This window comes from Pipra filicauda, unplaced genomic scaffold, assembly GCF_003945595.2.
Source record: "Pipra filicauda isolate LSUMZ 115617 unplaced genomic scaffold, ASM394559v2 scaffold7_size6619720_pilon, whole genome shotgun sequence".
NCBI lineage: Eukaryota > Metazoa > Chordata > Aves > Passeriformes > Pipridae > Pipra > Pipra filicauda.
The window spans coordinates 1,209,470-1,228,120 of NW_024104976.1; the positions used below are offsets into that span (position 1 = coordinate 1,209,470).

Here is an 18,651-nt window from a genome sequence, read left to right on the forward strand (position 1 = left end):
CACGGCATTTACCCACTGAGCACAAACGCGGGCAGGGACGGGAACAGCCCGCCAGGTACCGCGAGGGACGGGCGGGCCCCGCCGTGCCCCGATCCCCGCCGTGCCCCGATCCCCGCCGTGCCCCGATCCCCGCCGCGCCCCGATCCCCGCCGTGCGGCCCCCGCGCTCCGCGGGACTCGAACCCGCGGCCCCCCCGCTGCTGGCGGCGCAGGCGCGGTGCCGGCGGGGTCCGCGGGCGCGCAGGGGACGCGGGTCCCGCGGGGCGGCCCCGGGATCGCGGTGCGGGATCGCGGTGCCCGCCCGCGGGGGGATGTGACGCGCATGGCGGCGGCGGCGGCGCTCCCCCTGCGCCGGCAGGGAGGAGGCGGCCCTGCGCCCGGCGCCGCCTGCCCGGCCGCGCCGTGACCGGGGCTGGGCGCTGCGCGGCCCGGCGGTGACAGCGCCCGCCGTGCCCGGCGCGGGGGCGGCGGTGCGGACCGGGGGTGCCGGAGTGCGCCGGGCGTGCCGGAGCCCCGCGCCGCGTTCCGGGCGGCCTGCGCAGGGCCCCGCGGGGCGATGTAGGGGACATGCCCTGACGGGACGAGGAGCGGTCGGGCGCCGCCTGCCAGGGCACAGCTGCGCCAGCGGAGCCGCCCGCGGCGGGTCGGCCGCGCACGGCGAGGGCCCCCCCGGGCACCGCCGCGATGGCCGGGGCCGGGCTCTGGGCGAGCATCAAGTCCCTGCTGCGGAGGGGCGAGGACCCGCTGTTCCTGAACGACTCCAGTGCCTTTGACTTCTCGGACGAGGTGGGGGATGAGGACTTCCCCAGGTTTAACAAGCTGCGCGTGGTGGTGGCGGACGACGGCTCGGAGGCGGCCCCGGAGACGCCGGTGAACGGGGCACCGCCGGGGCTGCCGTCCGACGACGAGTCCCTGCTGGAGCGGGACATCGCCCTGCGCAGCGCCCGGGCCGGCCGGCCGGACCCCTGCAGCGGCTGCAGCAGCCGGCGGGAGCGCTCCAAGCAGAGGAAGGTGAAGAAGCGGCTGGCGCTCGCTGCCATCCTCTACCTCCTCTTCATGACCGGGGAGCTCATAGGTGAGTCGGGGGCCCTTTGTGCCATCCCTTGGGCGCGGTGCCTCCCAGCCTGTTAACGCTGCTCCGGCCTTGGCTTGAAGTATTTACTGAGAGAAACCATCAGTCCTTTAGAGAAATCAGAGACATTAGCAGCACGTTCAGAGTAGTGAGAGAGAATGAAGTCCAACGTGTATTTTCAATGAAAAAATTTGCAACTTCCCTTGCCCGAATCTGTCATCAGATATGTCAAATATGCATAAAATATGTATTCTTTTGTACGTTTAATGGCTTTTTATTTCTCCTTGTAAGTTTCCCCTATAAGTTTGTAAGGTGTTTGTAGCAAAGGAGAAGCAGAATGAACAATTTCATTCTCAGTATTGTTCAGTTACTTCCATAAAATCTCGCTGTGTTTGCAATATGAGAAGAGGGAAATACACCATATTCAGCAATACACAGTTACTTAGAACTGAAAAGACATGTCCTGAGCTATCAATAGCAATCCAGTGAAGAAGCCACTCTCTGGACAACCTCTTGATGTCCTCCTGTGCTCTGGACTAGCATGTGCTCCATCCAGACATAAATCATACACAGTCAATTAAAGTAATAGATATTTTAATACTTCCCGTTGCAAAATATAAGAGGTACCAAGTAGCTGGATTAAATTATTTGTGGGGTTTTTTTGTTAGTACTTGCAGAAGTATGGTGGGTTTTTACCTGAAAATGAGTTCCTGTATAAGTACCTGATTGTCGTTGGTCAGAAGAATGAATCTTGTGCTCAAGCTCAGCTTTTATTGTTCCCTCCTAAGGGCTCACAACCAGGTGCTGTGCAGGTGGAGGAAAACCTGTGAATTACACAGCAGTCTGTACCCAACAACTGCTTTATCCAGCAGGCTTGTTGCAGGCTTGCAGCATGGGCTTGGAATAAAATTAAATGTGAAAGCCCCTGGGGTGCATAGATTAGCTGTTAAATGTTATCCCTTTGCCATTTTCTAATAATTTTTACAAAGTTTAATATTTATCTTTTAATCTCTGTTCATTTACCAGTACGCATGTCTTGTTACTATCTGTCTTTTGGGTACATCCATGCCATTCAGTGCAAGTGTCTGCTCGGTGGGACAGCCTCCTGAAGAATGCTTAAATGTTCCCATGCACTGTCCCCTGGTTTGGAGTCATGGGGACCATTATGCAGTGCCAGTACATTGATATGTACGTTGAGCCAGGTCTCTCTGTAGCAATTAATTGCTTTTAAATTGCTTTAATTTCAACATTCAAGTCTAAATCAGAGCTAATCAGATGAATTATTTGCCATAATTCACAAAAAGAAAAAAAAAAGAAATGTAATCATAAAAACTTTCTGAAAGTGAAGAACAGAGATGCCTCAGGTGTAGTAATATGGGACCTACACCCTCCTCCTCCACAGCTGTGCAGTTTTGGTCAGTTGTTTGCTCATGTGAAGTGAACTCATGCTCTTGGATGCTTGTCCTAGGACAGCTCTGAATTATGTTTTTAAGACAAACCTGTATGAGATGGCTGGGAAGCAAAATAGGGGATAAATAATGCCATTTTTCCTACAGATGTAGGAAAAAAATCCTTAGGAGAAATGTTCTGTTTTTCAGAGAGAGACCAGAATACTGTGTCTGCTCCAGTTTTATTTGGGGCCTTATTTCAGGAATGTGGGTTAATGGAAAAAAAGTGGTTTTGTCCTTCAGCATATCTCAGTGTGTGGTTAGTCATTAATAACACTGCCACAATACATCAGCTTATCATGGATAAGGCGCTTCGTGCCAACCCTGTTGTGGGGATTTGGCCGAATGCCTGCACTTGCCCCCTGGCTCCATGGTTTTTCTCTGGCTGAGGTTTTGGTTCAGCATGAACTCAGGTTAATTTGATAAGTAACAGTGTTGTATCTTAGATGTAGACACCCTTTAACCTGAGAATGATGTTATTTGGTTTTATTTATACCAATACCAGAGTTTTGATGTACACTGAACTTAGTTCCTCTGAAGGGCCTATTGCTGAATAATATGTCTGTGCTGTTGGCATGTTGATGCTGAACTCACTGAGTGTGTGTTTGGGCTTTGGATCTAATTCACACTTGTAGACCTCTCCATAGCTAGTGCAGGGAGAGCTCTGAAAAAAATAGATATTAAGAGTAATAATACTCTCTCATCACTGTCACATCTCCCATACAGTCAGGGTGGTGGATTTGTCTGTACAAAGCATTAGTGCTGTAGTGAAGGCTTGTCCTCCTCAGGTGCTTTTGCCACCCCTGTTTCGTTCTTTGGGCACAGAATCAGAGAGCACTGAGGCCAGACCCATAAAATATTCAGGCATCCATCTTCCACAGAGAATAAATAGAGGGCTTGGGTATCTCTGTACTTTCGTGGATCCCGACCTGAATGACTTGTCAATAGGGCAAGTAATCAGCAGTAGAAGAGTAACTAAAGAAAGAGCCCTCGAGTCCTGGGTCAGTGCCCTACTTGTTTAATTTCTTTCACTCCAGCCCTGTGATGTGTTCTGTCTGGTTGGTTTCAAATTTTGGAACTTTATGAATTGATCTAAAGCTCTGGTATTTGGGAAACTCTGTTTGATCATATAGGATGTTTTAACTGACTTCTTTCTATGACCTTTGACAGATTTGAGTTTCTGAGAAAAAGACAGAAGACCCTCTCAGACAATTAATTCGTTCAGTAAAAATCTTTCTGCTGTCTGTTACTAATGTCAAGATGAAGGAAATCTTATTTCAGCAGCTTTTTTTGTGAAATCTTGATTGACATATTTTTTTCAAAGGGTAGCCAAGCTCATTACTCCAGCCTATCTCAGTGTTTGTTGTTTAATTTGATGAACAGTCAGGTAAAAACTTATGCTTTGTGGAAACCATTTTGCATCAAGAAAAGAAAATCATACCACAAAACCTAGTTAGCTTTTCTGACAGGGTTTTGATGTTTTCAGCCAGGTTTGAGGATTTCTAATTGATTGTCCATGAGAAGAACTGCTGTCCTTCACAGGTCACTGAAAACAGTGGTGAACCATCAAGCTGTCTATTTGTAAAGGTTATACATGTCTTTTTTTCTAAGTTGCCAATTGTGTTTAAATAGCCCCTAGGCAGTACCTTTAACCAAGCAATGAACTTTTGGGAACAGAGAACCTTTGATTTCAGAATTCAATAAATGTCAATAATGTTTTCTTAATCCACACACTGCATTACGGTCAGCTTCAGTACCTGAATTCCTTCTTTACCATTTTATTTTGAAAAGCTTTAAAGGTGAGAGGCTGGCTGAAATAGAATCGACTCACCTTGGACTGAAGTGATTCTCAAAATTAATACTTAAGAATTAACATACATACTGTAAATAATGATACGTGTAAACTGCTGAACTGAATGTCTTCAGAAATAAATTGTTTTTTCTTATCTGTTGACTATAAAAGAGGCTGAGTTGCACTTTTCTAAGTATTTTTTTTACATTATGTGAGAACACAAACTAATTCAGAGAGGAAAGCCGTAACTCATTTTACTCAAAAAGCCGCTGAATTGCTAAATCTTAAAAACTCATTGTTTTTGAGCTGTGATGGCCTTTTGGAGAAATTCAGAAGAAGAATTTGACTTAGGATGGGAACTGGTTGAAATGTAGTGTATTTGTAGTTACCCACAGTACAGCAACACTACAGCAGCAGCCACGCTGTGCGTGTTTGGCTGGGGAGGAGAGAGTAGCTCTGTCTGCAGGTGTGCACATACAAACACCCACAGCCACACACACACAGGTTTTATGACTGATCTTAAAAACAAAGTTGTGAATTCCTCTTTGCCATTTCCTTGTGGTCAGCCTCTTCACTAAGACAATTTTAATTGTATGTAAAATTGCTTTATTTGAAATGTTAGTTGGAGCTTCAAGCCTGCCAAATGGCACACAAATGGCACACCAGCTGCATGCTTCACTTGGTACAAATTTACAGGCTGAATGACAATCTCAAGGTAAAAAGAGAAACCAAATCATAGCTGAGCTGACACTGAAGATGTGATCTTTTCTGAGAAAATGGGCTTACCTTCAAGCATATGGAAGACAACACAGTCCGTCCTTGATTCCCCTTTGGATAAGGGATACTTAAGAGAGAGGTGCATTGTTCAAATCTCTCACCATCCAATAGTGGCATTAGCAATTGAATTGGAACAAAGATATTAGCCTTTGATCTCGGGTTATTTGTCTCAATGCAGCTCATAATTACGAGAAAAAAATTATGGTAATAAATAACAGAGAAGAATGCTGTGCAATTGAAAGTCATTGCTTGCAATAGATATTGGCAGAACTCACACAATCCTGCCAGGACAGGGAATAATGAAGGTTAAAAGGTATTTTAACAAAAATAGAAAGGGGGCAGGGTAAATTTCCTTTTTATTGAGTCTTTGGACTTCTGTCCCTGTTCTGAAATATCACAATGTTCAACAGAGGTAGTTTAATAAAAGGCTCAGTTGATTAAACACATGTGCAGTAATATATAGAGGAAAGATACAAAACTGTTTTGGGCCTCATCTTGCACAGGTTATTATGCAAGTAGTCTGTGTGAGAATAACAGGAGTGAATCCTTTTTATGTTACTCTTAATAGAAAGCACACTTGACTGCACTTTTAACTATGGTAGCTTTAAATTACAGCATGGCATTTTGCTTGTAATAGCAACCCCCCCCCCATTTAGTGATTATAAGACGGGCTCTCCTGCACTTAATGCACTGTTCTGAAAATAAATAACTGTCAGCTGTGCCAAGAGGATATTATCTAGAATAATTAAAAATGTCGTGTGTCCTGACTTTTCCAATTTTGTTTTCAGGTGGCTATGTTGCTAACAGTCTAGCAATTATGACAGATGCACTGCACATGTTAACTGACCTTAGTGGTATTATTTTGACCCTGCTTGCTCTCTGGCTGTCTGCAAAATCTCCAACAAAGAGGTTCACTTTTGGATTTCATCGCTTAGGTATGTAGATATCAGATTTTGCTATTAAAGAGTATTTTAAGCAACAACTGTAAAGATCAGCAAATTCTAGAAGAATAAGTAACTAGAAAGAAAGTAGCAGCAAACCTAAGAGTTGCTTTAACACCCTGACTCTTAATGCCCTTTCACTGGCCTTTGTGGATATACTACATAGGCAGTATTGCCACAAGGGAATAGATAAAAAAAACCCCGTGGCTCAAAGTTTGACGGCAGAGTTTCATTCACTGGGAGCAGGATGAGTCTGTTCATCTCTGTGGAACTAGGACTTGGCAGAATCAGAGTTAAATTCTGAATGCTTGATTCATCTTTATCTTAAAGAGGAAGGTTGGGGAATTGGATACATGATCACATTGTGACTTCCTGCAAATTAACCATGGCCTAAAATGTTTAAAAAGGGTTCAGAGGAGGGAAACTGTTCTGAGTGAGAACAAGGGTGGCTGCAGAGCTGTGTTTCACAGCCCGTCCATAGTTAATGGGCTGTTGCATCAGCTCAGGCCCCTGTGCACCTTTGTGCTTTGGAACTGAGGCTGCTGAGCAGAAGAGGGATACATTCTTTATACTCACTGCTGTACCACTGTCACTGCTCCTGTGACACACTGAGGAGCTTGTTGGTGCAGGAGCTGTGCACATCAGTCTGTTGTTGTTCACAACAGATTATTGCCAGTGCCCAGGATTTATGAAGTCTCGTTGACTTCAGCAGAATTGCGACACTGGAAAAAGGTCTTATTCAATGTGAAAAATGACATTTTAATCCAGAACTAAAAAGTTACGTAGAACATATTATTAGAGAGCTGTGCCCTGCCCGAAGTCGCGTACATCATTCCTCTTGCATTCCCCAAACCACACAAAGCTGAGGTCAAAATGTCCCGTGGTTTGCAATACAGCAAGTTATTTAACCTCTGCCTGGTTTACGTGTCTGTAAAAAGAAATATAAACAGAATTATGAACTAAACCTTGGAAGGGTATTTTCAGGATTCATTACTTCATGTTTGGAAATGTAATGATGATACAGGGTGTTTTCATGTGGTTGTGAATTGGATATAATAATTCACAATATACAGCTGCAGGTCTTGTAGACATCTTATCAAAATCTTCAAAGCTTTATTTTTCATGAAATAGATAATTTCTAGTGTCGTATTTTCTACCTATGCCCTATACATTCTATAGAATACATTTTTCAAGGAATTTCAGTCTTATGTAGTTATTATTTGCAATTCTTATTTTGGCTGCTAGAACAGCAGCAGAATTCAACAACTCCATCACTCCTCGTCATTTGTCATCAGTTAGTCACTAATGCATGAATGCATAACTCTGTACACTAGCAAAGCTCTCTGGGGCTTTAGCAAGAAAGCATTAGCAATGCCAGCATTTCCCATTACAAACTTTTCTTTCATGAAGTTTTAATTTTGCCATAGGAGCTCCCCTAATACTGAAACCTGACCTTGCAGGTAGGCCCCTGGCATTTGCTCATACTCTCCAGAAGGATGTTTGCTAGCATTTATACATACTTTAACCCTATTTCAAAATCATTTGAGTAGTTTATATGTCTTTGTAACTTTTCTAAAACCAAATAGCACATAAATTAAAAATGCCATGGCCTAGCTTAAAACAGTTTATCTTGGGAAAAATAAAAGAAACTTACTTAACCATTAAAATCTTTTTCAGTTCTGTAAATTTTCACTGACTTTTCAATTAATTTGCAAGCACAAATCCCTGAGGATTCCTGCCATCTCATTTTCTATATCTCTTTTTCTTGTCATTTTACTGCCAGGAAAAGTACTGACCAGACTGATCCAGTCCATGGGCTCGATCTAGCCAATAAAATTAGTTTGTATTGCCTACCATCTTGTCCCTGGGAGAAGCTACAGGGAGCAGCCTCTCAGTTCTGCAACAATTACTCCTTTTCTGCTGCCCAGTGCCAGTAGGTGGTCAAAGACTAGAACAGGTTGTGGAGTGTCCACAGCTGGAAAAACACAAAACCCTACTGGAAGGAGCCCTGAGCAACCTGCTGGAGTTTCCCTCCTCTAAGCAGGACTGCACAGTTTCCAGGGGTCCCTTCCTACCTCAGCCATTGTGCTGCACTGCAGCAGTGCCGCTCTGTCTGGAGGAGGAGGACTAGGGCCTGGGGCTGGGGGGGGAGAGTTTCTGTGGCTGTAGTAAGGAAGAGGAAGCAGGTGAAAGCTCTACCAGGGACCTCCAAAGTACAGAAGATGGGATGGTTCAAAATTGCTACACAGAGTTTTTTTAAAAATCCCATTTGTGAAATTTATATGCCTGGTTTAGGCACCCAGTCTGAATGCCATGGCCTGAGGGCCCAGTTTCACACATCAGTGAATGCTGGCAATGGAACAAAGCAGTTTCTAGGGTATATCCTTGCTGTAACACATTTTCCCAAATAACCTATATGTAAGAAGCTTGTCAGCAAATAACATCATTTCAACAATAGCTTAAATTCCATGTGAGAGATGTTAAAACATGACAGAATGTTAAAAATAGGGTACAGATTGGGCATCTGTCACAGAAAAAGATGTGGAGCGTTTGTTTAAAGCTGGGAATATATGCAAGAACTGTCTCATCACTGACCTGCTTTACATTAAGTTTAAGATAATCCATACGTACAGTAGGCATGAGAACATTCTAATGAACAATGTTTCTGGTATTCATTATCATTTTTGCTTGTAAAATGATGAATTTTCAAACTTGTTCCCATAAACATTGCTTGGTAAAGACAACAGACCTATTACTTGTCTAGTCAAATTCCAGAGGGAAGTTAGTACAAGTTTTCATTTATTTGAATTCTCTCTGGATGCACATTATGTATGCTCTGTCTTCAGTTTTATTCCATCCTCCCTGGTGAAAATGAGGCTGACAGATTCAGGAATGGGTTAGAAAAGTGAAGACAAAGTAATGGAAATTGCAGTCACGTCTAAAAAGGATTGTATTCTTGAAGGCAAAAGTAAGTTCTGTTTCACCACCAAGTGCAGATACCTCCTTTTCAGCAAGACACCGAGCAGATTTAAGCATAGATACGGAACCTGGCACTTTTCCATTGCTGCAGAGACAATGTTAGTAATGACAGAATCAGCCAGTCCACTGAGCCAGTGCACAGTTCATTTCACAAGAAGCGAAAGATCTCAGCACAAATGTACAGTGCTGACACGACAGTGACTGTGGAAGACCCTGCAAGGAAAACACTGACTTCCATTACAGAAAACATGGGTTTAGATTGTAGAAGCACTATATGTTATTTCTCTCGTAAATGGTAATGTGCCATGGCTTCAAAAGTTTTTTAAAAAGCATTCTGGAAAACCTTCTAAGCAATGTATTGTGTGTTTTTAAGGCTGTTGCCCTGAGTAATCTGCCGACTTTGTAAAGAAGGCTGCCACTTACACAGATATTTCCAGGATTTTCAGGTTGCTCTGAAATCATCTGAGACAGTTGCCTTTCAGAGCCTTGTTACTGCCTGGTAATGCTGGTACTTGTCCAGGCACTGACACACCACCCAGCAGCTGAATGCATTGGGGTGAGTTTCTCCTCCCATAATTCAGTGTATGGATCAAGTGATTTTGGTGATATTAAAATGCTGATATAGCTGCATGGGTCTTTTTATGTCATATTCAATAAATAAAATTAAAACACTTCTGTGTTAGAAGTGACATTTTCTGTAGTAACCAAAGTTGGTTACAAAATCTACATGCTGACAGATTCAAAGTGGAGGGAGAAGTGAGGCAATTCTCAGATGAGTATTCTCAGAGCTGTGCTACAGCCAAGAGCAGAATTTTGCCCTTACTGGGGAATAAATCAGGGCAACATGTGTGGACCTAAGGGGAAGAACAACCATTAAAATTTCAAGTAAATTAATTCTAACTCTGATCTTTGAGTTCACACAGGAAGGCTGAGGTCCCAGTGATCCATCTGGCAAGTGACAGTAATGAGCACTACACATAATGATTACAGATTACTCAGGCATGGCTGCAGATTTGCATGCAGTACAATGGAGTGAGCATTAAGGTCTTCCCAGTGCTTTTTGCAAAGCCCTATATTAACTTGCTTATAACTGAGACAGTTGTTAACTGGGCTGGTGTTTTCTCTCTCAGCTATCTTGCCTTTTTTTTTTTTTTTGCTTTTTTAAACTTCAGTTGCAGCAGGGTAATAATTTTAAGCTAGAGGGTAAAAGTATGTTTATGATAAAATGAATCTAGTGACCCATTTAGGAATACCTGTATTCTTTGTAGTAAGACCTTAAAACTGTAGTGTAGACTCATCCTCCTCAGGTTTATGTATGCTGTTACCAGCCCAATTTCATGACTGAGGCAAACAGCACAAAAGGTCCTGTAGAATATTCAGACTTGTTTACCTCACATCTGAACAGGAGGAACCTTGTAGAGAGCTCTCACCACTTTTCACAGATGTCAATGGCAGTGGAAGGTGCAGTGCAGTCAAATAATTAGGAGTTTTTATTAACTTTCTAATTTTATCTTTATATATTTCCTTTTGAAAGTCCCTGCTGATCAGATAAAATTCCTACACCAAAATATTGGTCATAATGCTCTTACTTTTGTGAAATATGAACATTTGGTAAATATTAGATACTGTTAAAACAGCATATCACACCAATAGAGATACTAACATTCAGCAATCCTTTGTAGCTGAAATCTGCAATAGGTAATGTGTATGTGTAGAAGCTTAGGACTGTCATGTCTGACAAGTTTGTACTGTTCAGTTTCTTTATCTTTTTATAATTTCTTCTCCATCCTAAATACAAAAGGATATATAAAAGTCATTTCTAAATCCAGCTTAATACTGTGGACACTTGAAATCAGGCCTTCTCTTATTTGTAGGTGTGTTGGTGATGTTTGAGATCACCCGTCCTCCTCTCCCCTGGGCACGGCCTTTGCCTGCAGCTTTTCAGGCAAATGTTCTGGCTTGTCTGAGGAAGTCAGGGTCATCACCTCTGCAGAACTTTTCAGAGAAGACATAATTTGAGGGATATACTGGTGGTAGGGAAGCATGAAGGAGTTGATGAGAACAAACTCCATTTGTTAATCCTACTTTACAAGTGTTATTTACCGCTAAACATATTAGTTTATAGTCGGTTTTATAATACTCATAAAATTGTTAAAACGATTAAGGCTCTGTCCATGTTCTAATTTGGAAATAGATCTGAGACACATTTTTATAATGTTGTTTCCTTTCTTTTTGCAGAAGTACTGTCAGCCATCATTAGTGTATTGCTGGTCTATATCCTTATGGCATTCCTCTTGTATGAGGCTGTTCAAAGAACTATCCATATGGACTATGAAATAAATGGTGATATCATGCTGATCACAGCGGCCGTCGGTGTTGCAGTTAACTTAATGTAAGATCTCCCCTTCTCTCCATTAACACTCATAAATGTATTTCTGAATAAGCTGCTAATTCAGTCATGGCCTGTAACTTTTCCCATGTAACTTTTCCATGGGATATAATTTTGCTGGACCTCTTAAATTTCATAAATAAGACGAGAAATTATGCTGAGTATTACTTTTTCAATTATTTCATTTAAACTGAAAGAGAAAAAAGCAACAAAATATTAAGCTATTAGAGAGCATCCAAAAGAGGACAATCAAGATGGTGAAGGGCTTTGAGGGGAAGCTGAGTGAGGGGCAGCTGAGGGCACTTGGTCTGTTCAGCCTGGAGAAGAGGAGACCGAGGGGAGACCTCATTGCAGTTACAACTTCCTTGTGAGAGGAAGAGCAGGAGCAGGCACTGATCTCTGCTCTGTGGGGACCAGAGACAGGACCCGAGGGAATGGCCTGAAGTTGTGTCAGGGGAGGTTTAGGTTGGACATTAGAAAAAAGGTTCTTCAACCAGAGGGTGGTTGGAACAGGCTCCCCAGGACAATGGTCACAGCACCAAGGCTGCCAGAGCTCAAGATGTGTTTGTTCAATGCTCTCAGGCACAGGGTGTGATTCTTGGGGATGGTCCTGTGCAGGGCTCAGAGTTGGACTTGACAATCCTTGTGGGTCCCTTCCAACTGGGCATATTCTGTGATTCTGTGAAAACCTACCCACACACCCAACTCTAAAAGCCTGTTTCTTGGAGTGCTTTTCTTCTTTCCCTTTCAGAATGGGTTTTTTGCTGAATCAGTCTGGCCACCTTCACTCTCACTCGCACTCCCACCCTCACTCTCATGTACCTCAGTCGAGCTCTCCGAGCACGGCCCACGGCAGTGGCCATGGACATGGCAGTGGCCATGGACACAGCAGCCTTGCCGTGAGAGCAGCATTTGTACACGCCCTGGGGGACCTGGTACAAAGTATTGGAGTGCTCGTGGCTGCCTACATCATACGCTTTAAGGTAAGGAATGGCTGCTCTTTGAGGCAGCGTGGAATTCTTTTAACTTAAACTCCAGTGATTAAATTAAAAAGGGGCCTGTTGTTATAAGTATGAAAAATAGCTGTGATATTTTATTATAAGCTTCATACATTCATGCAAAATAAGCAAAACTATCTCTACTATATATTTTATAACTATTCGAACAAAAAAAATTCATAGAAATTGAAACTAGAACTAACTGCATTTTCTGAGTCACATTTTTGTAAGTGAGCTTATTTTCATACATCCTTTAACACTGTGGAGTTTCCCTTGCAGCCAGAATACAAGATTGCTGATCCTATATGTACATATGTATTTTCCATACTGGTGGTTTTCACAACAGTTCGAATTCTCTGTGACACGGGAGTTATTATTCTGGAAGGTAAGATCTGTGCACAGTCTGCAGTACTTTACATGCCAAATACCAGAGAGCACTGGCACTTTTTTGACATCACAATCACCATTTCTAAGTGGATTGTGCCTGGAGATCTGTTTGTCTTGCTGCTGCTTAGTCTGTTGGTTCTTTACGGCTCATCTGAATTGCTGCAGTGTTCGGGTGTGTTTGTCCTCTGCCAGAATGACACAGGTCCTACCTGTGCTCCCACTTTGCCACCAGGAGGTGGGGAAGTGAAACACATACAACTTTCTTGTGTGTCTGCAGTGGCTCTCAGCTGAACCAAGTGAACCTTTGCTCAGATTCAGTTCTACACTTTCACTTCAGTTACTTGTGAAGTTGAAGTGGATGTGGATGAGTGTAAAAGGAGGAAGCAAGCTTAGACCAAATGGCTGGACAGGTGGTTCACCTCTGTCCTGTCTTCCCCTTTTCCACAAGTGCCTTTGTGTTACTTGTGTGCTTCTGCTGTTACCATAGGGGAAGCTACAAGTCAAGAGTGGTGTAAAAGAAGAAATAAAATAGGGAAGAAAAGCCTGAACATAGGCTAAAGAATCTTATCTCATGTAGAGGGAAAGATGCCAGCAACATTCTTTGCTTTATTGTAGCTTACCTGCCAACTCTTACTGCTTGATCTAGTGCTCTTACTTTATGAAAGTGAAGATGTTAGGGCTGGGAGAAAAATGCTAGGTTTTAGCTGCACCTTCCTAGCTGTCTCAAGTGAATTATTACTGACTTTACTTTTATTATGTTACGAGGTTAAATCAGAAAACTCAGAATCTTCATTCAAGTGCATTTGCTGTCACTTAGGATTAAAAAAAAAAAAGGCAACAAAATGGAAGTTCACTGAGAAGGCAAAACCAATGAAATTTGCTCAACAATCCTTAATTAGCTCCAAGGCAATAGCTCAGATTTGGCTGCAGAAAACAGATAAGACTAATGATGTATCAGATTCCAGATGTTGTGAGTTGTTGCTGTTTGCATAGGTATCCCAGCTGTCATAAAAATCCCCTATTAATGATGTTATTAAAAGTGATGATACATGGGTTTTATGCATGGCAGGGAATTTTTCCAACTCAAATTCAGGATCTCCAGAGAATGGACTTGCATTTATATTGGAAACTACTTCAAGATCCTTGAAATTGGTCCTTTTGGTATTAATTTCAACTTAAGTTTCATCATTAGACCAGGAGTGCTAAATTAAAACATTAAATAGCTTTCTAACTCAAGCAATGACATTCTAGCTTTTCATTAAGATTTATAAAGCAGAATGGAAGTTTGTCAAGAGTGTGATGTAGATATGAGGATTTAAGTCCGTGTTTCCTGGGAAAAAGGAAGCTGTACAAATAATACCAGGCAGTTATTTATCAGCTAAATAACTTTTGATGGTCTCCATGAGAGGCACAGAACTTTCAAAAGAGATGGTACTGGAACTAACATAATTTAAAAGAAAGTAAGGCATCAGGTTCAGAGAAATCATGCAAAAAATGAAGAAATTTGAGAAGCAAGTATATGTAAAGAAACTCCATAAAACTGGAAGATAAACAGTAAAAAGCTTTTATAGAAATAAAACTATTCAGAGTTTATTCAGTCTGTTTGTATTAGTTTTTGACCCGTGTTGATCATCTAGAATTTTGATTTTGCCCTTTGTACAGGTCAAGGGTGGTGGTGGGAAGCTATAGAGGTGCTGCAACTACTGAAAATACCAAAAGGACTTGATCAGAGCAGTCAGTGATTTGCAGAGGTGACACCCTGTAAGATGAAGTCCTGTGAGTTAATGCTGCAGATGGATTACTGTGAGCATGTGAACATCATACCAGTTACTTGAAGAGAAGTTTCAGGAGACAGGCCCTGGTGGTTTTTTCCTGTATTCTGACCCTAGAGTCTGGTTGAAGCAGTTACTGGGGGTTAGAAGCTGCAGTAAAGTTGTCTACAAAAGTACATCATTCCAAGGGATCTAATGCTGGCTGTTGCCAGAGAGCAGATTCTGGGCAGGACAAATTACATTTGAGGCAACACTGCAATTCCTGTTCAACTTCTGTGTCCATACAGGCCAATTTCCATATTATTTTCTGCTAATAACATGGAAGTTACTTATCACTTCCAACAGCATAAATTCTATTTTTTTTTGGCATTGAGTACTGTCATGAAAGGCCACTGAGAGTTTCCAGAAGACAGAATTAATTTTATCTCTTGTTTGGAATCACAGGAGTTCCGAGGCATTTAAACGTGGACCGCATCAAGGAAGACTTGATGAAAATTGAAGATGTTTATTCTATAGAAGATTTAAATGTTTGGTCTCTCACTGCAGGAAAAACAACTGCCATAGTCCACTTGCAACTGGGTAAGCTGCTGTATAGCATAATTCTAAATTAAATGTAAGTGTAGGAAAACCCCCACCACTTCCTCTTCATATTGTTATCTAAGTTGAACCAAGAAATATTATTCTGGGGTTTTGTACAGTGAGGAATAAAACCTCTTTGCCCAGAAACACATGGTGTAAATGAAAATTGTGCAAATAAAATACATTCATACCAAAACATCCAGTACAGATTCTCTGGGAAGGGGTAAAAAAGCAACACACAATTTTTCCTCAGAAGTTCTCTCACTTGCCTAGGGAAAGAAAAGGGGAAGTTCTAACGTGGAACAATCTGACATGTGAAAAACAAATGTTTTACCAAAACATATGCTGATTTACACATCTAACTATACCATGAATATTAATTCTTAGTGAGAAAGCTCAGGTTTTGGGGGGATGGTGTCTAACACATATGGTTTTATGAAGAGTTGAATCTAGTTGGAGAATATAGACCTAAAAGTGTAAAATAATAGAGAGAGAGTACATAGTGACCACAGAACAACATTAAACTAATAAATGAGCATGAACAAAGATTATTGTAGTTGGTAACACTGTGATACATTTGAGAACAGATGGATTGTCTGAATTTCTTAGATAGTGAATTTGTTATAATTTTCTTAATTTTCCAGTTCCTGGTAGTTCATCTAAATGGGAGGACGTTCAGTCCAAGGCCCGACACCTGCTGCTGAACACCTTTGGAATGTACAAGTGCTCTGTCCAGCTCCAGAGTTACAAACAGGAAATCAGCAAAACCTGCGCAAGTTGTCAGAGTTCCAGTGCCTAATTTCATATGTTTTGGGAACTGCTGCCTTATTCTTTACCTTGTAGTCAAAGACTGAGAGCAATAAATGCAAAATGAAAATTCTCAAATAGTGACCATGAATATGTGGCTTTGTACCATGGGACATGCAGCAGGGAGAACTGGTGCTGCAGAAAGTGCAGTGGTTGCCCTACAGAACGTGTGTTTTACTCTCTCCCTTGTACTGATTTATTCAATTTATTATGATTTTGAGACAAAGCTGTTTTCAGATTATTGTTTACAAACTGCAACGTGGCTCTGCAGATACCTCACAAATTACAGTCCAATATTGTCCTTTAATCATTACGTACCACAAAGTACCTGCACTCCAAATGGAGCATCAAATATTCAGTATTTCAATCAAAAGTCTCTTAATGCTGACCCTGCCAGGGTTGCACAATATGTCATGATCCCCAAATTCATTATTCAGTATTTTTGCAATAGTAATTTTCATACAGTATCTTAAACTGGAATGCATACAGTGCTAGTTGAATTCTTGTGGAAACTGTCCCTTTGGAGACACTGCAAAATACAGAATTTACTGTATCCACACCAGAAAGTTAGCTTTAATCTGGGCATTCAGAGATCCAGACAGGAAGATCTTTGCCCAGACTTGTGGTATTTAACTAGAGACCCAACACTGGACCCAAAGTGTTTTAAGTGATCAGTTATCTTAATGTGTTTTAGAATAGGGTTTATACATTAGAAACAGGTTATTTATTTTACAAAGTTTTGACTTGTAAGATGACTTTCTTATAAATAGTCTTGAATGTCTAAACCCATCATTTGATTCACATTAAAAGGCCAGTTGCTTAGCATGCACTCTAATTGTAATTAATAAATGTCCTGTAATTGATCATTTTTCCATGATTGTTCTGTTTTAAAAGAAAAGTCAAATGTTAGAAATGATGCTTGATGTGCAGATGCTCTCCAGTGCAATCTGCAGACATGCCAGAGATGTGCATCCAACAGGAGAGTGGGGAGCAGGAGTTTCAGAGATGCACTATTCCATCAGTCACGGGTCTCTGACCTTTCCACCTTTGCTTTGAGCACAGCATGGCAGTATCCTGACAGGAATGCCACTGCAATAGCAGTTCCCACTACTAAGCTCATGAATAAAGCAAAATCCAAGCAAGCTCAGTAACCTGATGGTGTTGGACAACAATGTCATAACAACCTACAGGGGCAGAAAGGCCTTTTTGTATTTATAGAGATGAGGCAGCTGAAAGGACTGTTCATTCATCTGGACACCTCAGAGTCCCCAAAGCTGAATTGTTTGGCCTCATTGTGGAACCCCTGTACTTTGAATGTACACAAGATATAAATCTTGACACTAAGCTATCCTACACCTGCAAGCTCAGATTTATGCCTGCTTGTGAAGTCCTTGGCATTGAAGAAGTTAAGGGTGGCAAGAACACGACCTGCAAAGTTTAGAAGATGGAAAGAACTTGGCTTCAAATATTTTTTTTGTTTATTCTGGACTTTGACCTTTATGCAGAACTTCCACTGACATCGAAAGTAGTTCTCTGTTGTGGATCAGAAAGGAAAATTTCCGCCCAGTTATGGATATTGTGATACTCAGCTGTGAATACTTAAGCTGTTTTCTGTTTCTAGAGTTTCACATATTCATCAGGCTGATTTGTACCTGCAATTGGTGGTAACAATCTTGGCTTCTTTTCTTCCCTTTTTGGAGGTAGGGGTCACATGCTGAATTTTTATTGGTTAAAAGTGGCAGCACATTGTGAATTTGGACAAAGTGCACGTGACACTGGATTGTGTTTGTATCTGTTCTGGCAAGAAATGGGAATACTTGAGTCCAGCATGGGAGCTCAGGCAGCTCAGAGGCAGAGCAGCCCTGTGCTCAGGAAGGTAATGCTGCAATACAAACACTGTCATTAATTAAGCCATATCACAGTTCATGAAAAATGTGCATCCCATCCTTACAAACTTACTGGGAAAAAAAAACCAAACCACAAACAACAGGTATTTTGCACATACTAATACTCAAATGGGTTTTAATTAAATTGGGGTTTACAGTTGATGTAATTAGGTGTCGAAGTACAGTAGACGTGTATTGTATTTGCAGTTTTTTAATAATTTACTACACATTTGTTTAATTGAAGAAAAAAGCAGAAGTGTGTTGCTTTGTTGTGGGTTTTATGAAATCAATTATTAAACTTCGCATTGTCTTATAAAATATTTATTTGTATTTCTCTCTCTTGTCATCTTTGAATTCTTGCAGCAATCTTTGATTCTTATAGGAGCTGTTTTTTGAAATGTCTGAACACTCAACTCAGTGTGGAGATGCTGTATATGGAATTAATTATGTCTCTCTCTTTATCAGGACAGTTTAAATCTTGTTAAAGCAGTAACTTTTTATAGATACTGCAAGATCATTCTAAGTATCAGCTTAGTCTTTCCAAGGAGATGTCCAGCACATCTAGATTATTTCACATGGCTAAGATAATTTACACTGCTATGCTGTTTTCTTTCTACCAAATCCTCTGCTTGAAATGAAAAGGCGTATACTTGGCAGGACTTCTCTCTAACCAAAAGACTTGGAAGATAGACTTTCCACAACTAGTATCCCTGCTTTCCACAGCTGTGCTGCAATGCTCTTGCTGACTGAACAGATGAAATCCAGTGAAAATTCTGCCACCTCTGAAAGTCTATACTGGGAGAAGGTTTTTCCTTCCTAAATCTG

The 18,651-nt window shown here is 41.6% G+C and overlaps 1 protein-coding gene across 1 annotated transcript; it reads left to right on the forward strand.

The window, feature by feature from the left end:
• The first annotated feature begins 290 nt into the window (after nt 1-290).
• Nucleotides 291-18,150, forward strand: SLC30A4 (solute carrier family 30 member 4). Its single transcript, XM_027732150.2, has 7 exons — nt 291-1,074; nt 5,877-6,023; nt 11,247-11,400; nt 12,149-12,380; nt 12,675-12,780; nt 14,999-15,133; nt 15,778-18,150. The coding sequence occupies exons 1-7, from the start codon at nt 684-686 to the stop codon at nt 15,930-15,932; spliced, it is 1,320 nt and encodes a 439-aa protein (XP_027587951.1). The 5' UTR covers nt 291-683; the 3' UTR covers nt 15,933-18,150.
• The last annotated feature ends 501 nt before the right edge of the window (nt 18,151-18,651 follow it).